Source organism: Mustela putorius, unplaced genomic scaffold (assembly GCF_011764305.1).
Source record: "Mustela putorius furo isolate JIRA1106 unplaced genomic scaffold, ASM1176430v1.1 tig00000174_pilon_pilon_pilon, whole genome shotgun sequence".
Lineage (NCBI taxonomy): Eukaryota > Metazoa > Chordata > Mammalia > Carnivora > Mustelidae > Mustela > Mustela putorius.
Window position 1 is genome coordinate 27055733 of NW_025421304.1, and position 14614 is coordinate 27070346.

Sequence of the window (14614 nt, forward strand, 5' to 3'; positions counted from 1 at the left end):
AGGTTCCCCGCTAAGCGCCTTTGCCGAATCTCCGCTGAGTACCCACCAGAGGGCGCAGTGACCCTGTCGCCTGAACCAGGTGCGGGGGGCTGGGAGGAGGAACTTGCCCAGGAGAGCCCAACCTGGGGCAATGCTCCGGGACAGAAGTGAAAAGGGAAGGGCCTTGAGACCGCCTCCCTCTGGTTAGAGCATCTTTACCGATCCTGGCTTCCTGGGCACAGGCCAAGTTTTGTTTTGTTTTAAGATTAATTTATTTGTTTGACAGAGAGAGGGAGGGGACACAAACAGGGGTAGTGGGAGAGGGAGAAGCAGGCTTCCCAGTGAGCAGGGAGCCAGATGATGCCAGCTTGATTCCAGGACACTGGGACCATGACCTGAGCAGAAGGCAGACACTCAAGAACCGGCCACCCAGGGGCCCCCATAGGCCAAGTTTTTAAGCTTGGTTTTCAAGACCTCCAGCCTCTCTGTTCCACTCCCACCCACCATGTGCCCTGGACACACTGTGATTGTTCAGGCCTCCAGGCTGCTGCACATACTAAGCTCCCTACCTGGAGGCCCCACCCACCTATTCATCCCTTTGTTTTCCTGGCAAATTCCTACTTACTCTTCAAGACCCATCTCAAATAATTCCTCCTCTATGTAACATTCTTTGATGCCTAAGCCAGGTTAGATAACCTGTTCTGGGGGCACCTGGGTGGCTCAGTTGGTTGAGTGTCTGCGTTTGGCTCAGGTTGAGATCCCAGGGTCCTGGGATCGAGCCCCACAGTGGCCACCCTGCTCAGAGGGAGGCCGCTTCTCCCTCTCAGTCTACCTGCATTGTGTCTACTTGTGCTTGAGTGCTATCAAATAAATAAATAAAATCTTAAAAAAAAAAAAAAAGAGATAACCTGTTCGGTCATGATTTGGTCATTGTTTGGCCTTTCGTGATTCCAGGGAGGCTCTGGCATCAGAGGAATAGGATCCTGATGAACCGGGAGCTTTAGGGAGAATCAGTTGCCCTCCAGATGGGCTCAGCTCTGGCTACCAAACCAGCTCAGAAGCTGTGGTCTTGATTTCGTTGCCCCAAGCCCAGGCACCCACCTGGTCCAGACAGGGGAGCTCGGAACTTGTGCAAGCAAGAGGGAATGCAAAGGGCCCAGTGTCACAGAAAAAGGGCAAAAGCTGTTGGCTGGATTCTCATCTGAGGAAGGTAGCCCAACCAGCCTGTGGACCTCTCAGTCCCTGATCTCCTTCTTCAGGTCTGACAAGCACCAACCAGGACTGCATCCTGGAAGTGGGGGAGTGTTAGAGAAGGGGGCGTATCACTCAGTCAATCAATATATGTTCAGCACCTGCTGTGTGCCTGGGACTGTGCCAGTGGTACTTAGTAACCCAAAAGGCAGGTGCACCCGTAGCAGGCAGGTGAAGGGCTTCCTCCTGCATGGATTATATTCCGCTGGGAGTCAGGTAGGGGCTGCTTCAGAGTCAATGGTGTCTGGGCTGAGGCCTAAAGGCAGAACGCAGCTGAATCCCCAAAAATGGGGGCTGCAGAGTGATCCCATGCAACAAGTGCACAGGTCCAGAGTGAGAATGAGGTTGTCCTGTTCTAGGGAGCAAGGAGGCTGTTGAAGGTGGAGATGAGCAACTGAAGAAAAGAGGAAGTGAAAGTTATGGGAAAAGGCCAGAGTCCCCTGCAGGGTCCTCATTCACTGTGAGTGAGATGGGTATGATGCTTGCAGTAGGAGCATCGTGAGTGGGGTTAGACGGACAGCGAGGGGCTTCATTTAATGTTTAATGGCGTCAATCTGACCCATGGAGAACAGTCCATAGGAATAAGGGCATAGACTGGGACATGAGCAGGGAGGCTACTGTGGGGATGAAAGTAGTTTGGCTTTGGAAAGGTAGACTGGCAAGACTTGGTGACTACCGGGTTGTGGGTTTGAGAATTAGAATAGTATCTAGAATCCAGGATGTGCCCAGGTCTGCAGCCAGGGAGGGATCATGTGGATGACAAAGTCATTATGAGAAGGGGGAGATCCTTATCTTCTGATTCCCTCTCCTCTCCACTTTGTTGGCACAGATCATTGCTGACTAGGCCTTGACATCCTCTCCCTGCAATGCCCATGGTTCCTATCATCTTCTGGGCCTGCGGGACTGGCACACCCTGTGAAGGGCCCATGGTCACCTGAGGCTGCTGGGTTGACAAGACATTCAGACTGGCCACAGTCCAGGGCAGCCCAGGCCATCCTGATGCCTACGCCCCCTCCACTTTACCTTTGACTCTGGACTCCTGCCTGTCCCTAGTACTGGCGAAAGTATCTCTGATCTCCCACTGTGGACCTGTACTAGATTGGTCTTCAGCAACCCCTCTTCTGGGGCCTAGGATGGAGGTGGGGAGGCAGGGGTTTGGGGTCCTTGCTGGGGCCGAAGAGAGATAGCTGGACCTTCAGAGAGTAGTGTACCCCAACCACCAATGTGTTTCCCTGTAAGAACATAGGAGGGGTGGGTCAAGATGGTGAGTTGATTCATCCAGGCTTACTCTGAAAGGCTAGAAAAGGTCAGCGATTGGCCAAGAGGAAGGAAGGAAGGAAGGGGCGTGCCAGAAGTCTTAAGACCAGCTACAGGAGGATCAGGGTGCTGTCTGGCCCTCAGGAGGAAGTATGTGGAAGATCAAGACTTTCAGTCTCCAGACATACTGGTCTCCTTATCCTGGAGTGACCTATGGTGCTGGTCATATTGCCAGCTGTCAAATCTGCCCATTCTGTTTGCCTCTGACTCCTTGATCTGTGTCCTCTCTGGATCCTCAGTTTGCGTGGACTGAGAATGGTAGGTGGAATACAAGGTCAGAACACTTGTCCTGCTCTGCTAGGGAATCTGCCAAATGGGCCATGGCCACAGGGCTGAGGCTCAAACCTACTTTCTCCGGGGCACCAGAACTGCTCAGTCTCGTAGGGTGACTCCATAATGCCGGCAACTAAAACTTTAGGCCAGGCAGCCCTCACACCCACATGCTTAATCCCTGGACAGACGCAGGGGGACCCCTGGACCCCTTGCTTGAACCCACGTGCCATCATGGCAGGGTGTGAAGAATTGGTGTGGGGACTGCACAAAGGTCCTGGTCAACTCCCGGTCCCCTAAGACCCAATAACTTTCCGGGACTCACTTCTCCCCTTCTTCCCCTTGCTCTGACCAGAGTGTCTCAGCAGCCGCCAGCACTGGACCCTCAACCCACGCTCTGGCCGACCCGTTCCAGATCCCAGGTCAGGGACGAGCCAGGAATCGGGAATGAGGGCGCGCAGCGTGGACTTTGGGTACCCAAGGATGGGTTGGGTATCCAGCAGCGGCGAGCTGGGTCCCACTAGTCCCGGACTGAACCGAGAAGCCAGACTGAACCCCCCAATCGATCGATGCGCTCGGCGTGCGGCGCAGTCTAAGGAGCTGGCTTGGGATCCACAGGGGCGGGGCGGCGAGCTCCGACTGGGAGGGACGTGCCTGGCGGCGAGTCGCTATTGGCAGGTCTTTTGGGGGAGGCGGATTCTGATTGGTCAGGCCCTTGTGGCCGAGTGCGGGCGGCGGGGTTAAGCGCGTCGCCGCCGCCCGGGCCTAGGCGCGAGCACGGAGCGCTGAATCCGCACCTCGGACCTGTAGCGGCGTTCTCACGCAATGGGTCTTCGCGTCTACCTCTACCATGCGACGCTGCTCCCGGGTGGCTTTCTGTTCCTCCTGCTCCTGGCGGACCCGGCGCTCCCGGTCGGACGTCCCCCTCCGGTGGTGCTGGGTGAGGCTTGGGTCCAGTCGTGGGTCCGTGTGTTTGTGTGTCTTGCAGGACGGGCTGCGGGGGCGGGGAGAGGAGCTATCTTCTTGGTCTGCATCTGCTCCTAGCACGAGGTCGGGAAGCATATGACTGTCTGTCTTGTCACCTGGATCTGTTCGTCCACCTCCCGCCATGCTGGGCGCGGGTGTGGTCAACCTCTGCTCACCTTCCCCTGTAGAATATGGGATAAGTGAGAAGGCTACGGTACAGTTGTCCTACAGTACCCCTGTCTACGTCAGTCCCAAGCGTTGCCTTGCTTTATGCCCATTTTTTTTTTTTAGCTGGAGAGACCGAGGTCCTTTGGCCCCATTCCTGAGCCTTGGTGGGAGCTTGGGTGTTCTCTTGGTCCCAGGGTCCTCACTGTTGGTCTGGGCATGGCTAGGAGGCTGTCTTTCTGGACCCCCAACCCCATATGTTTCAGGAGGCATTATTAAAAGGAAGCTTTTTGGGGAAAGAATGACTCTCCTAGCCGGCCACCAAGACTTCCCACCCACCCCCAAACTTATGAAATGGGTGGCCTTGGGCCTGAGGGAGGCCTAAGGGAATCTGAAGATGGCTAAAGACAGAAGTAAGGCTTGCAACAATGGCTGTGAACAGATGTGAGGAAACATGCTTGTACTCTTAATCCTGCCAGACCAGTTTAGAGTGGGCTATATTGGGATTAGATGATCTCCCCTGCCTATTCCTTCCTTGGTCCTGGGCCCTGCAACTATGCAGGAGCCTCAGTGTTTCCTTGTGGTGGTGGACATGGAAAGACTTCTGTCTTGGGGGCCTTGGATGCTTCATTCAAGTATTGAGTTGGTGGCCAGCCAGGACTCCTAAAGGCAGAGACATTCCTAAGGTATATGTTAAATACCTAATCTGCTGCAGCATGACCCCCATGCTCTTTCTTCTTCTTCTTTTTTTAAAGATTTTATTTATTTATTTGACAGACAGAGATCACAAGTAGGCAGAGAGGCAAGCAGAGAGAGAGGAGGAAGTAGGCTCCCCGCCATGCAGATAGCTGGATGTGGGGCTGGATCCCAGGACCCTGGGATCATGACCTGAGCCGAAAGCAGAGCTTAATGACTATGCCACCCAGATGCCTCCAGAGTCACAGAATCCTAATCTGCCTAGCTTCTCAGAGAGTGAAGGTGTTGGCATAAATCCTGGGAAACCCCAGTGGTCAGCAGAAGAGCTGTTCCTGTGCATAGAGCAGGGACCTGACCTTGGCTATCAGAGGATCAGCCCCCAGGGGTGACCATCCAGGTGAGACCTAAATTGGTGATAGAGGAAGCAGAGACCAGAGAAGTGATACAAAAGAATTGGGCAGGAGGAGACTGTAACAAGCCATTTCTACCCCCCTCAGCCTCAGTCTCCTCATCTGTAAAGTGGGCATAGTAAGGACATTCTCTCCCAGTGTTATTTGAGGTGAAGGGTACATAGATATCTCTTGTCCTAGTTTTAAGCAAAAAGGGGCTTAAGAAATGACCACTGCTATTTTTAGAGGCCACACAGCCTGTGCAGGACAAGGGGCATTTAGGCACAGCAAATCTGGTGGCTTCCTCTTTTAGCCAATTCCTTTTTGATGGAAACAATGACCAAGATCTCTGCACTGTCACGCTGAAGACTCCCCACTTCTGCATATTATTAAGGGAGGTGAAGGCAGGTGCCTCCCCTGCCTCCCCTGGTTTCGCTGAGGGCACTGTGAGATGATGTACAGGGAAGGCATGCCCTCTTCAGGGCTAGGTTCGTAGAGCCCAGAGAATGCTCAGGAGAGCCAAGAGTTGGTTGTTCACTTGGTGATCATGGATTCTAAATGAGGATGTGCTTGGAAGGTGTCAAGGGCATGGCATGTAGAAACAGGTGAGGCCTGAAAGGTCAGTGGGAACAAATATTCTGAGTAGGGCCTTAATATTGGGCAGTGAAGCTGCAGGGATGGGTTTGAGTGTCACGAGGGCCCCAGGGTTCTGTGTAGACTAGGCTCTGTGCAGCTGGTCTGTTGACCAGCTTGGGCATAGAGAAGTTATCCTTGGGCCAGGGCACACCCACCCCTACAGAGCAATGGCTGGAATGGTGTGATGTTTCAGGGTAGCCATCTCTGCCACGGGGTCCAGGTGTGCTGAGAGGCTAGGGCCCTCCAGATGGTCTGGTCCCTGAAACCTTACTGGGCTCCCAGTAGGCTGGCAGCTGCCTGTGTTCATTGCCCCCCTCCACAAGCTTGTCCTGGAATGCCTTCCCTGGATTCAGTTTTGGTTGGTTAAGTGGCCCAGGGTTTTGTCTTCTTTCCCTCTCCTTCTTTGAGTGAACAAGGCCTTCCTCTGTAGCCTGGAACAGCTGTGGGTTGAAGGCCTTTGAGTTCAAGCCTCAGGGGTCCCCAGCCTGCCAGGTCCAGGGCCTCATGCGTGCTCTGTCTCTCTCTGCAGTGCCCGGCGATTTGGGCAACCAGCTGGAGGCAAAGCTAGACAAGCCAACGGTTGTGCACTACCTCTGCTCCAAGAGGACGGACAGCTACTTCACACTCTGGCTCAACCTCGAACTGCTGCTGCCTGTCATCATTGACTGCTGGATTGACAATATCAGGTGGGGGCTGGGGCACAGATGAGGTGCTGCTCACCGACCCAGCCTGGAGAAATCTCTAGAACCTGTTTTTGTCTCAGCCCCTCTCAGCAGACCCTGACGTCACTGACCTCTTGCCCTTCTCATTTCCTCAGGCTGATTGGCACCAACTCTGCACCCTCCCAGACAGAACTTTTTCTGTTTCCTGCAGCTCTTGTCCCTACCTCTCCAGTTTATGCCGTGTAATTCACACCTTGTGTGTGAATGCCTGTTTTTTGATTTTTTTTTTTTTTAAGATTTTATTTGGGCGCCTGGGTGGCTCAGTTGGTTAAGAGTCTACCTTTGGCTCAGGTCATGATCTCAGGGTCCTGGGATCGAGCCCCACATCAGGCTCCCTGCTTAGGAAGTCTGCTTCTCTCTCTCCCTCTGCCCCTCCCCTTGCTCCTTCTCTCTCTTACTCGCTCACTGGCTCTATCAAAAAATCTCTTCACCTGACTCAGTCTCGAGATACAGGTCCCATGCTTCACCGACTGAACTGGCCAGGTGCCCACTTACATGTAGATTCTATGCTCCAGCCCCTATGTATAATCTCAACATGGCTGTACCCTTTCCCTTGCCTCTGAGTTGGCCACTGGCCCCTCAGCTTCTTGTTCCTCCTGGGATATACCAGGTCTCTATGTCTTTGTACATATGGTTCTTTGAGCCCGGAATCTACCTCTACACCCTTTGCCTTATAAATTCCTTCCCATTCACTCTTTTTTTTTTTTTTTAAAGATTATTTATTTATTTGACAGAGAGAGATCACAAGTAGGCAGAGAGGCAGGCAGAGAAAGAGAGAGGAGGAAGCAGGCTCCCTGCTGAGCAGAGAGCCCGATGTGGGACTTGATCCCAGGACCCTGAGATCATGACCTGAGCCAAAGGCAGCGGCTTAACCCACTGAGCCACCCCGGCGCCCACCCATTCACTCTTTAAAACCTGAGCCTGGTCCTTCTGAAAAGTTTCCCTTGCCACTCCCAGAGCTCTTAACCTTTCCTTCCTCCAGGCCACATGCCTGTTTTCTTTCATCCTTATCAGGTGCCATAACTTTGCTTCCAAGGATGTTTCCCCGCTAATAAGATGATAATGTTTTGGGAATTACTGCTTATGGAATACAGGCACTGTCCATATTACATACTTTCATTTAGTCTTACAACAATCCTCTGAGACGGGTACTGTTTTCAGATGAGGAAATCTGGAAACTCAAAAAGCGTTACAAGGTTGCCTTGGGTCACTCAACTAATAAGTGGCAGAAGCAAGATGTAAACCCAGATTGCGTGACCCTGAGCTAAGACCTAGCTCCCTGAAGGGAGAACTTGTATCTTGTTTATCTTTATAAACATAGAGCCCAGAACACAATTGGTGCTCAGTAAATGTTGGAACTGAATGGAGTTTCACAAACTAAATTTTTTTCCTGGGGACATACTGGCTCATTCTCCAGGTGTTTTGCCTTTCCCAGTTGTTTGTTTATGACACATGCTTTGTTGACTTTTTCCTCTTTTGTACATGATCAGGTTATTTCTAGGCTGTTGATCTGCAAATCTATTTTTATACCAGAGACGTGGTCTCAGGTACTGCCAATGGGCGTTTCGGGCTGATACTGACAGGGGCTTATCAACCTTCTGGACATCTGACCTGTTTAGAGCTGCATTGGCTTTGTAGAAAGTTTTCTCCATTTTGCTGAGTGGCCACTGGGTTCATTGACAAGTTGCCCTAGAGAAAATGGGCTCCCAGGACCTATTATTTGGGTCAAAGTTGGTATCTTGTCAGCTTTCTGTGGCTGATCTCAGGGGATTAGAACTCAGGGCCATCAAGGATGGTCTAGCCTGTGTTTTCTTTTCTCTCTTTTTCTTTTTTTTTTTTTTTGAAGATTTTATTTATTTATTTGACAGAGGGAGACACAGTGAGAGAGGGAACACAAGCAGGGGGAGTGGGAAAGGGAGAAGCAGGCGTCTTGCAGAGCAGGGTACCTAATGTGGGACTCGATCCCTGGACCCCGGAATCATGACCCGAGCCAAAGGCAGTCACTTAAAGACTGAGCCACCCAGACACCCCTAGCCTGTGTTTTCTTGGGCACCTTTTTCTGCTTGATAGCAGGGAGGCCAGAACAGAGTTCCTGGTCTAGCACAAAGCTTTCCTCCTGTCTCCCACCTCCCTGTCCTGTCGTTCTTGCAAGCCTTGTTTGTTTCTCCACGTAGCAGCCACAGGTGTTTAGGCCCGGAGGTGGGGCTTTCTCTGTTTGGTTCTGTTGTGTGTTACACTTACCCTCTCCTTTGCCCTGTGACGTTTTGTGGTGGGTGGGAGGAGCTGAATCCGCAGAGATGGGGCAGTGGGTGCATGCAAAGTTAGGCTGCCTGCCTTTTGGGTCAAGTGTGATGTGGATGGCAGAGCCAGGCCTCGCACTTCCCTTTCCTAGCCAAATCCAAGAGCTGCATTCTGAGGTGGATGACACCGAGAAGAAACTATCGCTTTGACAAGCGTCCTTGGATCAATCTTCGGAATGGGTCTTGGTTGGGGTCCTCAGGTGGATGCGGTTCCTCTGATCTGTGCTGCATAAACTTGTTTTGTTACTTTTTGGTCTCCCCTATAACTTCCTGCCAAATGTGAGGACAGTAAGGGATATGGCTCAGGATCCAGGGCAGTATTAGGACACACCAGGTTCAGTGTCACCTCTGGATCACTAGCTCAATGTCCTCCCCTGACAGGCTGGTCTACAACAGTACGTCCCGGGCCACCCAGTTCCCAGATGGTGTGGATGTACGCGTCCCTGGCTTTGGGAAGACTTTTTCACTAGAGTTCCTGGACCCCAGCAAAAGCAGTGTGGGTATGTAGCCCTTGCTCATGGCCTCCAGGAAATGGGGCTGGAAGTTCTGCTATATTCCTGGAGTGGGAGAAGTGTTCTTTGTTTGAAAGGGTAGCCTGTAAACTGTCTCTAATCTAGCCACTGAGTCTTACAGTGTTCCCTTGGGGATCTTTCTACAGTAGATGTCCCAGTCTCCTTGTTGGGCGTGGCGTGGGGGGTTAGCACTGCCTGTCCTCTCTCTAATTCCCATACATTACTGTCTACAGGTTCCTATTTCCATACCATGGTAGAAAGCCTTGTGGACTGGGGCTACACACGGGGTGAGGATGTCCGGGGAGCCCCCTATGACTGGCGCCGAGCCCCAAGTAAGTGGTTACTTTTGCTTCCTCCCTGACATCTTGGGGGGTGGGGATGAGGAGGTCACAGTCACCATAGGCCCTGGACTGTCCCCTCCCCTGGGCCCTTTTGTGTCTAGCCTAGCAATCACAGCTGTCACCCTTAGTCAGTCTGTCCTATCCTTCCCCATTCCTCCCCCCAGGATTTCTGGGCCTCTGAGCCCTGGGGAGAGATAATGAGGTTGAGGAGGAGAAAAGGAGCTCCTAGGTTTCCTCCCATCTTGGGAAAGAAGACCATTCCCCCTTGGATTTCAGCATTTTCACCACCCACCTAGTCTTGTATCTGGCCTGAAGAACAGGTTCAGGCCCCAGGACCCTTCCTTCCTGACTACTGCCTGGCTCTGGCCTACAGATGAAAACGGGCCCTACTTCCTGGCCCTCCGGGAGATGATCGAGGAGATGCACCAGCTGTATGGGGGCCCTGTGGTGCTGGTTGCCCACAGCATGGGCAACATGTACACACTCTACTTTCTGCAGCGACAGCCACAGGCCTGGAAGAACAAGTATATTCGTGCGTTTGTAGCACTGGGTGCGCCCTGGGGGGGCGTGGCCAAGACTTGGCGTGTCCTGGCCTCAGGTAAGACCCTGCCAGACCTAGCAAGTATGGGGGGGTGGGCGGGGCTGCTGATGTCAGGGATGGTGTTCTCTCTTTCCTTCAGCAATGTCCTCCCTGGCCACTTTGTGTCTCTTCTCTTGGGTGAGGATCCTTCTTTCTCCAGAGTCATATGCTTTTCCAACCATCTTTTTTTCCAAAAGAGAACCTAACACTTTCCAAAAGGGAACCTAACAATTTTGTCCTACTAGGTGATGGCCTTGGTTATCCGTGTAAATTTTTTTTTTTTCCAGTGTGTCCAGGCAGTGGCACAACTGTTGGTCACACAGGCACTTGCTTGTGCCTATGTCTTCACACATACACTGTGCTCTGGTCTGGCTGGCCTAACTCAGTCTGACCCCAAGTTCTTTGGGGGAGCCTTCTCCCTTTCTTCCTTTCCACCTTTGCCCCACAGAAGGAAAGCTGGGCTACAGTTTCCTGTTTATAAGTTAGACCTCCATCTGTGGCAGTGGGGAGCCTTTGTGGGTAACGCAGGGAGGAAGCAGGTGCAGATTTCTTTGGGCTTCCTTGTCTGGCAGTGGGGAAAGCTGCCACCTCCTTCCCTAATCCTCCCCAGTTCACCTGCCTGTTTATGACTGTCACCATGCTAGCTGTAGCCGTGGGGCTTTCCTCCCTCCCTCTGCTAGGACGGGGGTGAACCCATGGCCCCTTACTTTAGGAACCACAAGCCGCAGCTGTGCTCAGCATGTGAGGAGCTTTCTTCCTCATATCATCAGCACTGCCTGACCTACTTGTTGGTCAACTGATAGTTGCCATCACGTGAGACCCAGTGCCTCTCCCGGTAGTGACGCTGGATTGGCTGGACGATGAATCCAGATATAGAGAGGACTCATTATAGCCACCTACTCTGTCCAGCCTGGACCTGAAAGGACAGATGGAGGCATGCCCGAGTCTGAGACAGGAGCTGTGGTGGGGCTCGGGTTCTGGCCTTTCCGAGCCTCCCTGTGAATCCCTTTAGAGCTGTGCCTCAGATTCTGGGAAACTGTTCTGTCAGGCCTTGACAGGGGTGTGGTAGTCATGGACTAGCTAGGGGCTTCCTTTTCCTCAGGGGTCCTATAGCCAGAACCCCACAAGAGCGGAAGGCCTCTGGTCAGTCAGAAAGGTGCAGGGATGGGTGGCTGTGGGCCCTGAATAGATCACATGACCCCTGTTAACAAGTTCCAGCTCACTCCCCAGAGGCCTCACCGGCTGTGTTGCTGGCATTCCTGTGTGAGAAAGCTTCTCGTTCTGTCTGCAGCCTCCCCTCCTGCCTCAACTCCTGCTGGCCTGGTTGCCTGGGCCAGTGACAGGCAGATGAGTGGAATACGACCGGGGTGGCTGGCGGCAGGCCTGAAACTGAGCCTGGGAAAAGGGAGACATGTTCATAACTCAGCGTAAGAAAAGAAAAAGAGGAATGTGTCTCTGGGCTGCCAACATGCTGACTGACCTTCAGCAAGGTCAGTGCCCACAAGTGGTGACAAGTGCTCAGTGGAGGGTACCTTTTACACAATGAATCACCTCGTGGGTATGCGCTGCCTAAATCCCTGGTGACGAAGTGCAGAAGGAAAGAAACAAATCACGCTCACATGCTTCCCAGATAGAGCAGAAATAAGGGAAACATGGGAGTTATAATGCGGATGAGTTATAATGGAGGCGCGGGATTGCTGACTGGGCCCCTCCTGGGGGGCCCCCCCATAGAGGTGCTGGCTGCACCGTGCTCCCCAGCCAGTGCGCATGCCTGAGCACAGATTGAGCGAGCCCTTTCCCTGCAGGAGACAACAATCGGATCCCAGTCATCGGGCCCCTGAAGATCCGGGAGCAGCAGCGGTCTGCCGTCTCCACCAGCTGGCTGCTGCCCTACAACTACACCTGGTCATCTGGGAAGATCTTCGTGCACACCCCCACAACCAACTACACGCTGCGGGACTATCGCCGCTTCTTCCAGGACATCAGCTTCAAAGATGGGTGGCTCATGCGGCAGGACACGGAGGGGCTGGTTGAAGCCACAGTGCCTCCTGGCGTGCCGCTGCACTGCCTCTACGGCACCGGTGTCCCCACGCCAGACTCCTTCTACTACGAGAGCTTCCCAGACCGTGATCCCAAAATCTGCTTTGGTGACGGCGATGGCACCGTGAACTTGCAGAGTGCCCTGCAGTGCCAGGCCTGGCGCGGACGCCAGGAGCAGCAAGTGTCGTTGCAGGCGCTGCCAGGCAGCGAGCACATAGAGATGCTGGCCAATGCCACCACCTTGGCCTACCTGAAACGTGTGCTCCTTGGGCCCTGATCTCCGTGCCAGGCAGGGCTGTGGGGTGGTGTGGCCATAGCTGCTTCTCTTGTCCTCCGGGGCTCTCGTGGCCCATGAGTGGCGTGGTCTGTGACTGACTGCCTAAGGTCCTCAGTCTTTGGTTGTGACACGTCTGCCACTGGGAAGTGCTGTTTCTTATCCTTCCTCTGTGGGAGGGAAGAAGGAAGAAATAGTCTGGCCTTACTTGAGGGATCCTTGCTGGAAAGAATGCTGCTGCTGATGGGATTGCTGTGACCTCAGGACTGGCTCCGCAGGGCGGATCGTCTGGCACCTGGCCCCAATCCCGAACTCAGGGGCCATTTGTTCCTCATACCCCTGTGGCCTTTTCACATTCACCCACCAGGCCCTGGTCCCTCAGTCTTCCTGTGAGGGATATTACTGAGCTGTGGTCCCTGTCCCTAAAGGTCCCAGGGATGGGCTTCTGGTCCCTACGGTGATCTTCCCACAAACTGGCCACAGGTAGGCTTGCTACTGGCTGTGAGTGGCCTATGGCCTTGTTGCTCAACAGCTTGACTGTGGCTTTCTGGAGAGCCTGGTTCCTCCTGCAGGCAGGGGCAGGTTCTGTTCTCCGTGGTTCCCAGGTCCTGGGACATTCACTCCTACCTCCCTTACCTCCAAGAGCAGCCTAGCTCAGGACTGGGCAGCAGGGGGCCCTCCATTTCTTGGGGGCTCTGTCCCTGGAGCCTTGGTCCCCTTGGTTGGGCTGTTACAGTATTGATGGTTCCCTTTCCCCTGGGACTGTGGTTCAGGGATGAGAGCAGGGCTCAGTCCCATGGCCTTTTAGGTACTCATGAAGAAAACTCAAGGAAGCAGCTAAGGCCATTCAGAGCTACCCTGAGCTGCCCTCTTATTAACCCCACCACCCCATTAGCACCCTGCCCTAAGGTTTTTCTAGCACCCAGGTGGGCTGGCACAGGCCTGAGAAGAGGTAGGGCTCTTGCCCATCTTGCCTATCACCTACTCCCACCAGACAGCTCAGTGGTGTTTAGTCTGCAGAGACTAGCCCAGAAACTTGAGTGGGCCCCTGAGAGAGCCAGGTGGCTTGGGGCTCCCCTGGGAGTTTTCTGTCTGGTCCAGAGGTGCTTCACGGATCTTCCTATAATAGCAGGGATGGATGGAAAGTCTGAATCTGCCTTGGGGACAGTCATCTCCAAGTGGGCAAGTGGCTATAGGCCAAGACTGGAGTCTGGCCTCTAGGATATGACCCCAGAGTCACAGTCAGGCTGGACCATGCTGCTCTCCCACCAGGTTTCTGTGGAGCTGGATTTTCTCTGTTGGGAACATACCCAACATCTCTCTCTCCTTTTATTCCTGGGTGGTGGGCTCCTCATGGAGTTCTAAGCAGGCTGTACCTTGATTCTGGCAATAAAAATATTCTGGATGCTGTAAAGGACCCTGGCTGAAGCTCTGTTCTGAGCATGAGAGGAGGGAGGTAGTGGAGTGGTGAAGGGGATAAAGAGGCAGGTAATCAGGGGCTAGACCTTTCCTGAAGCCTTGATGGGTTCTCTTAGCACCAAGGAAAGCATGGGTTCTGTGCATCTATTCGGGCTTTATCCTCCTGCTCCATCTCCTGGAGTCTGCTTCCTCTGCTGGGATTAAGAACCAGGACCTGAAATATTCCCATTGGAATGTGGCTCCTGCCTTCCCTCTGTTCCTGCTTGGCCCACAGGCCCCACGTGCTCCCGTAGAGCTGGGGGCAGTCCTGCAGGTCACCCTGGCTGAACTCTGCTTCCCAGCCTTTTTGTCCTCTCTCAACTTTAAGGTCTCAGCATCTTTTGATCTTAGAGTTCTTCTTAAGACACAACCCATCTACTTTGTTTCTTCAGATTATCTGCTCACCATCTGTCTCTCTCCCTACAGAGACTGAGGGAGGAGAAACTAGGCTGAGACTAGGACAGAGACCAAGATGGGCAGAGACCAAGACTGGGAGTCAGTGAAGATGGATAAAGAGAGAGAAGCAGAGAGCCTGATACAGGGAAACATGTATAGAGATGGGGTCCAGGACTGTCTGTGGTGCAGAACTCAGAGAGGGGTTTTAGGGCAGTGCGAGGTGGTGAGAGCCCCAGTTCCTGCCTCCTCCACAGAGCCTGGGCTTTATGCTTTAATACACTCTGGACCACTAGAGGGCGCTCTGAACCCTCACTGCGCTAGT

At 53.3% G+C, this 14614-nt stretch overlaps 1 protein-coding gene across 3 annotated transcripts; it reads left to right on the plus strand.

The window, feature by feature from the left end:
- The first annotated feature begins 2 nt into the window (after window positions 1-2).
- PLA2G15 (phospholipase A2 group XV) lies at window positions 3-13853 on the plus strand. 3 transcript variants are annotated; one of them, XM_013052257.2, is made up of 6 exons: window positions 3-79; window positions 6199-6355; window positions 9073-9191; window positions 9437-9535; window positions 9918-10142; window positions 11930-13853. In XM_013052257.2, the coding sequence occupies exons 4-6, from the start codon at window positions 9454-9456 to the stop codon at window positions 12439-12441; spliced, it is 819 nt and encodes a 272-aa protein (XP_012907711.1). In that variant the 5' UTR covers window positions 3-79; window positions 6199-6355; window positions 9073-9191; window positions 9437-9453; the 3' UTR covers window positions 12442-13853. The 3 variants fall into 3 exon arrangements, with proteins under 3 accessions (XP_012907711.1, XP_044932144.1, XP_004744561.1); XM_045076209.1 differs by lacking the exon at window positions 3-79 and adding an exon at window positions 3531-3757 and having other exon boundaries at window positions 10043-10142; window positions 11930-12296; XM_004744504.3 differs by lacking the exon at window positions 3-79 and adding an exon at window positions 3533-3757.
- The last annotated feature ends 761 nt before the right edge of the window (window positions 13854-14614 follow it).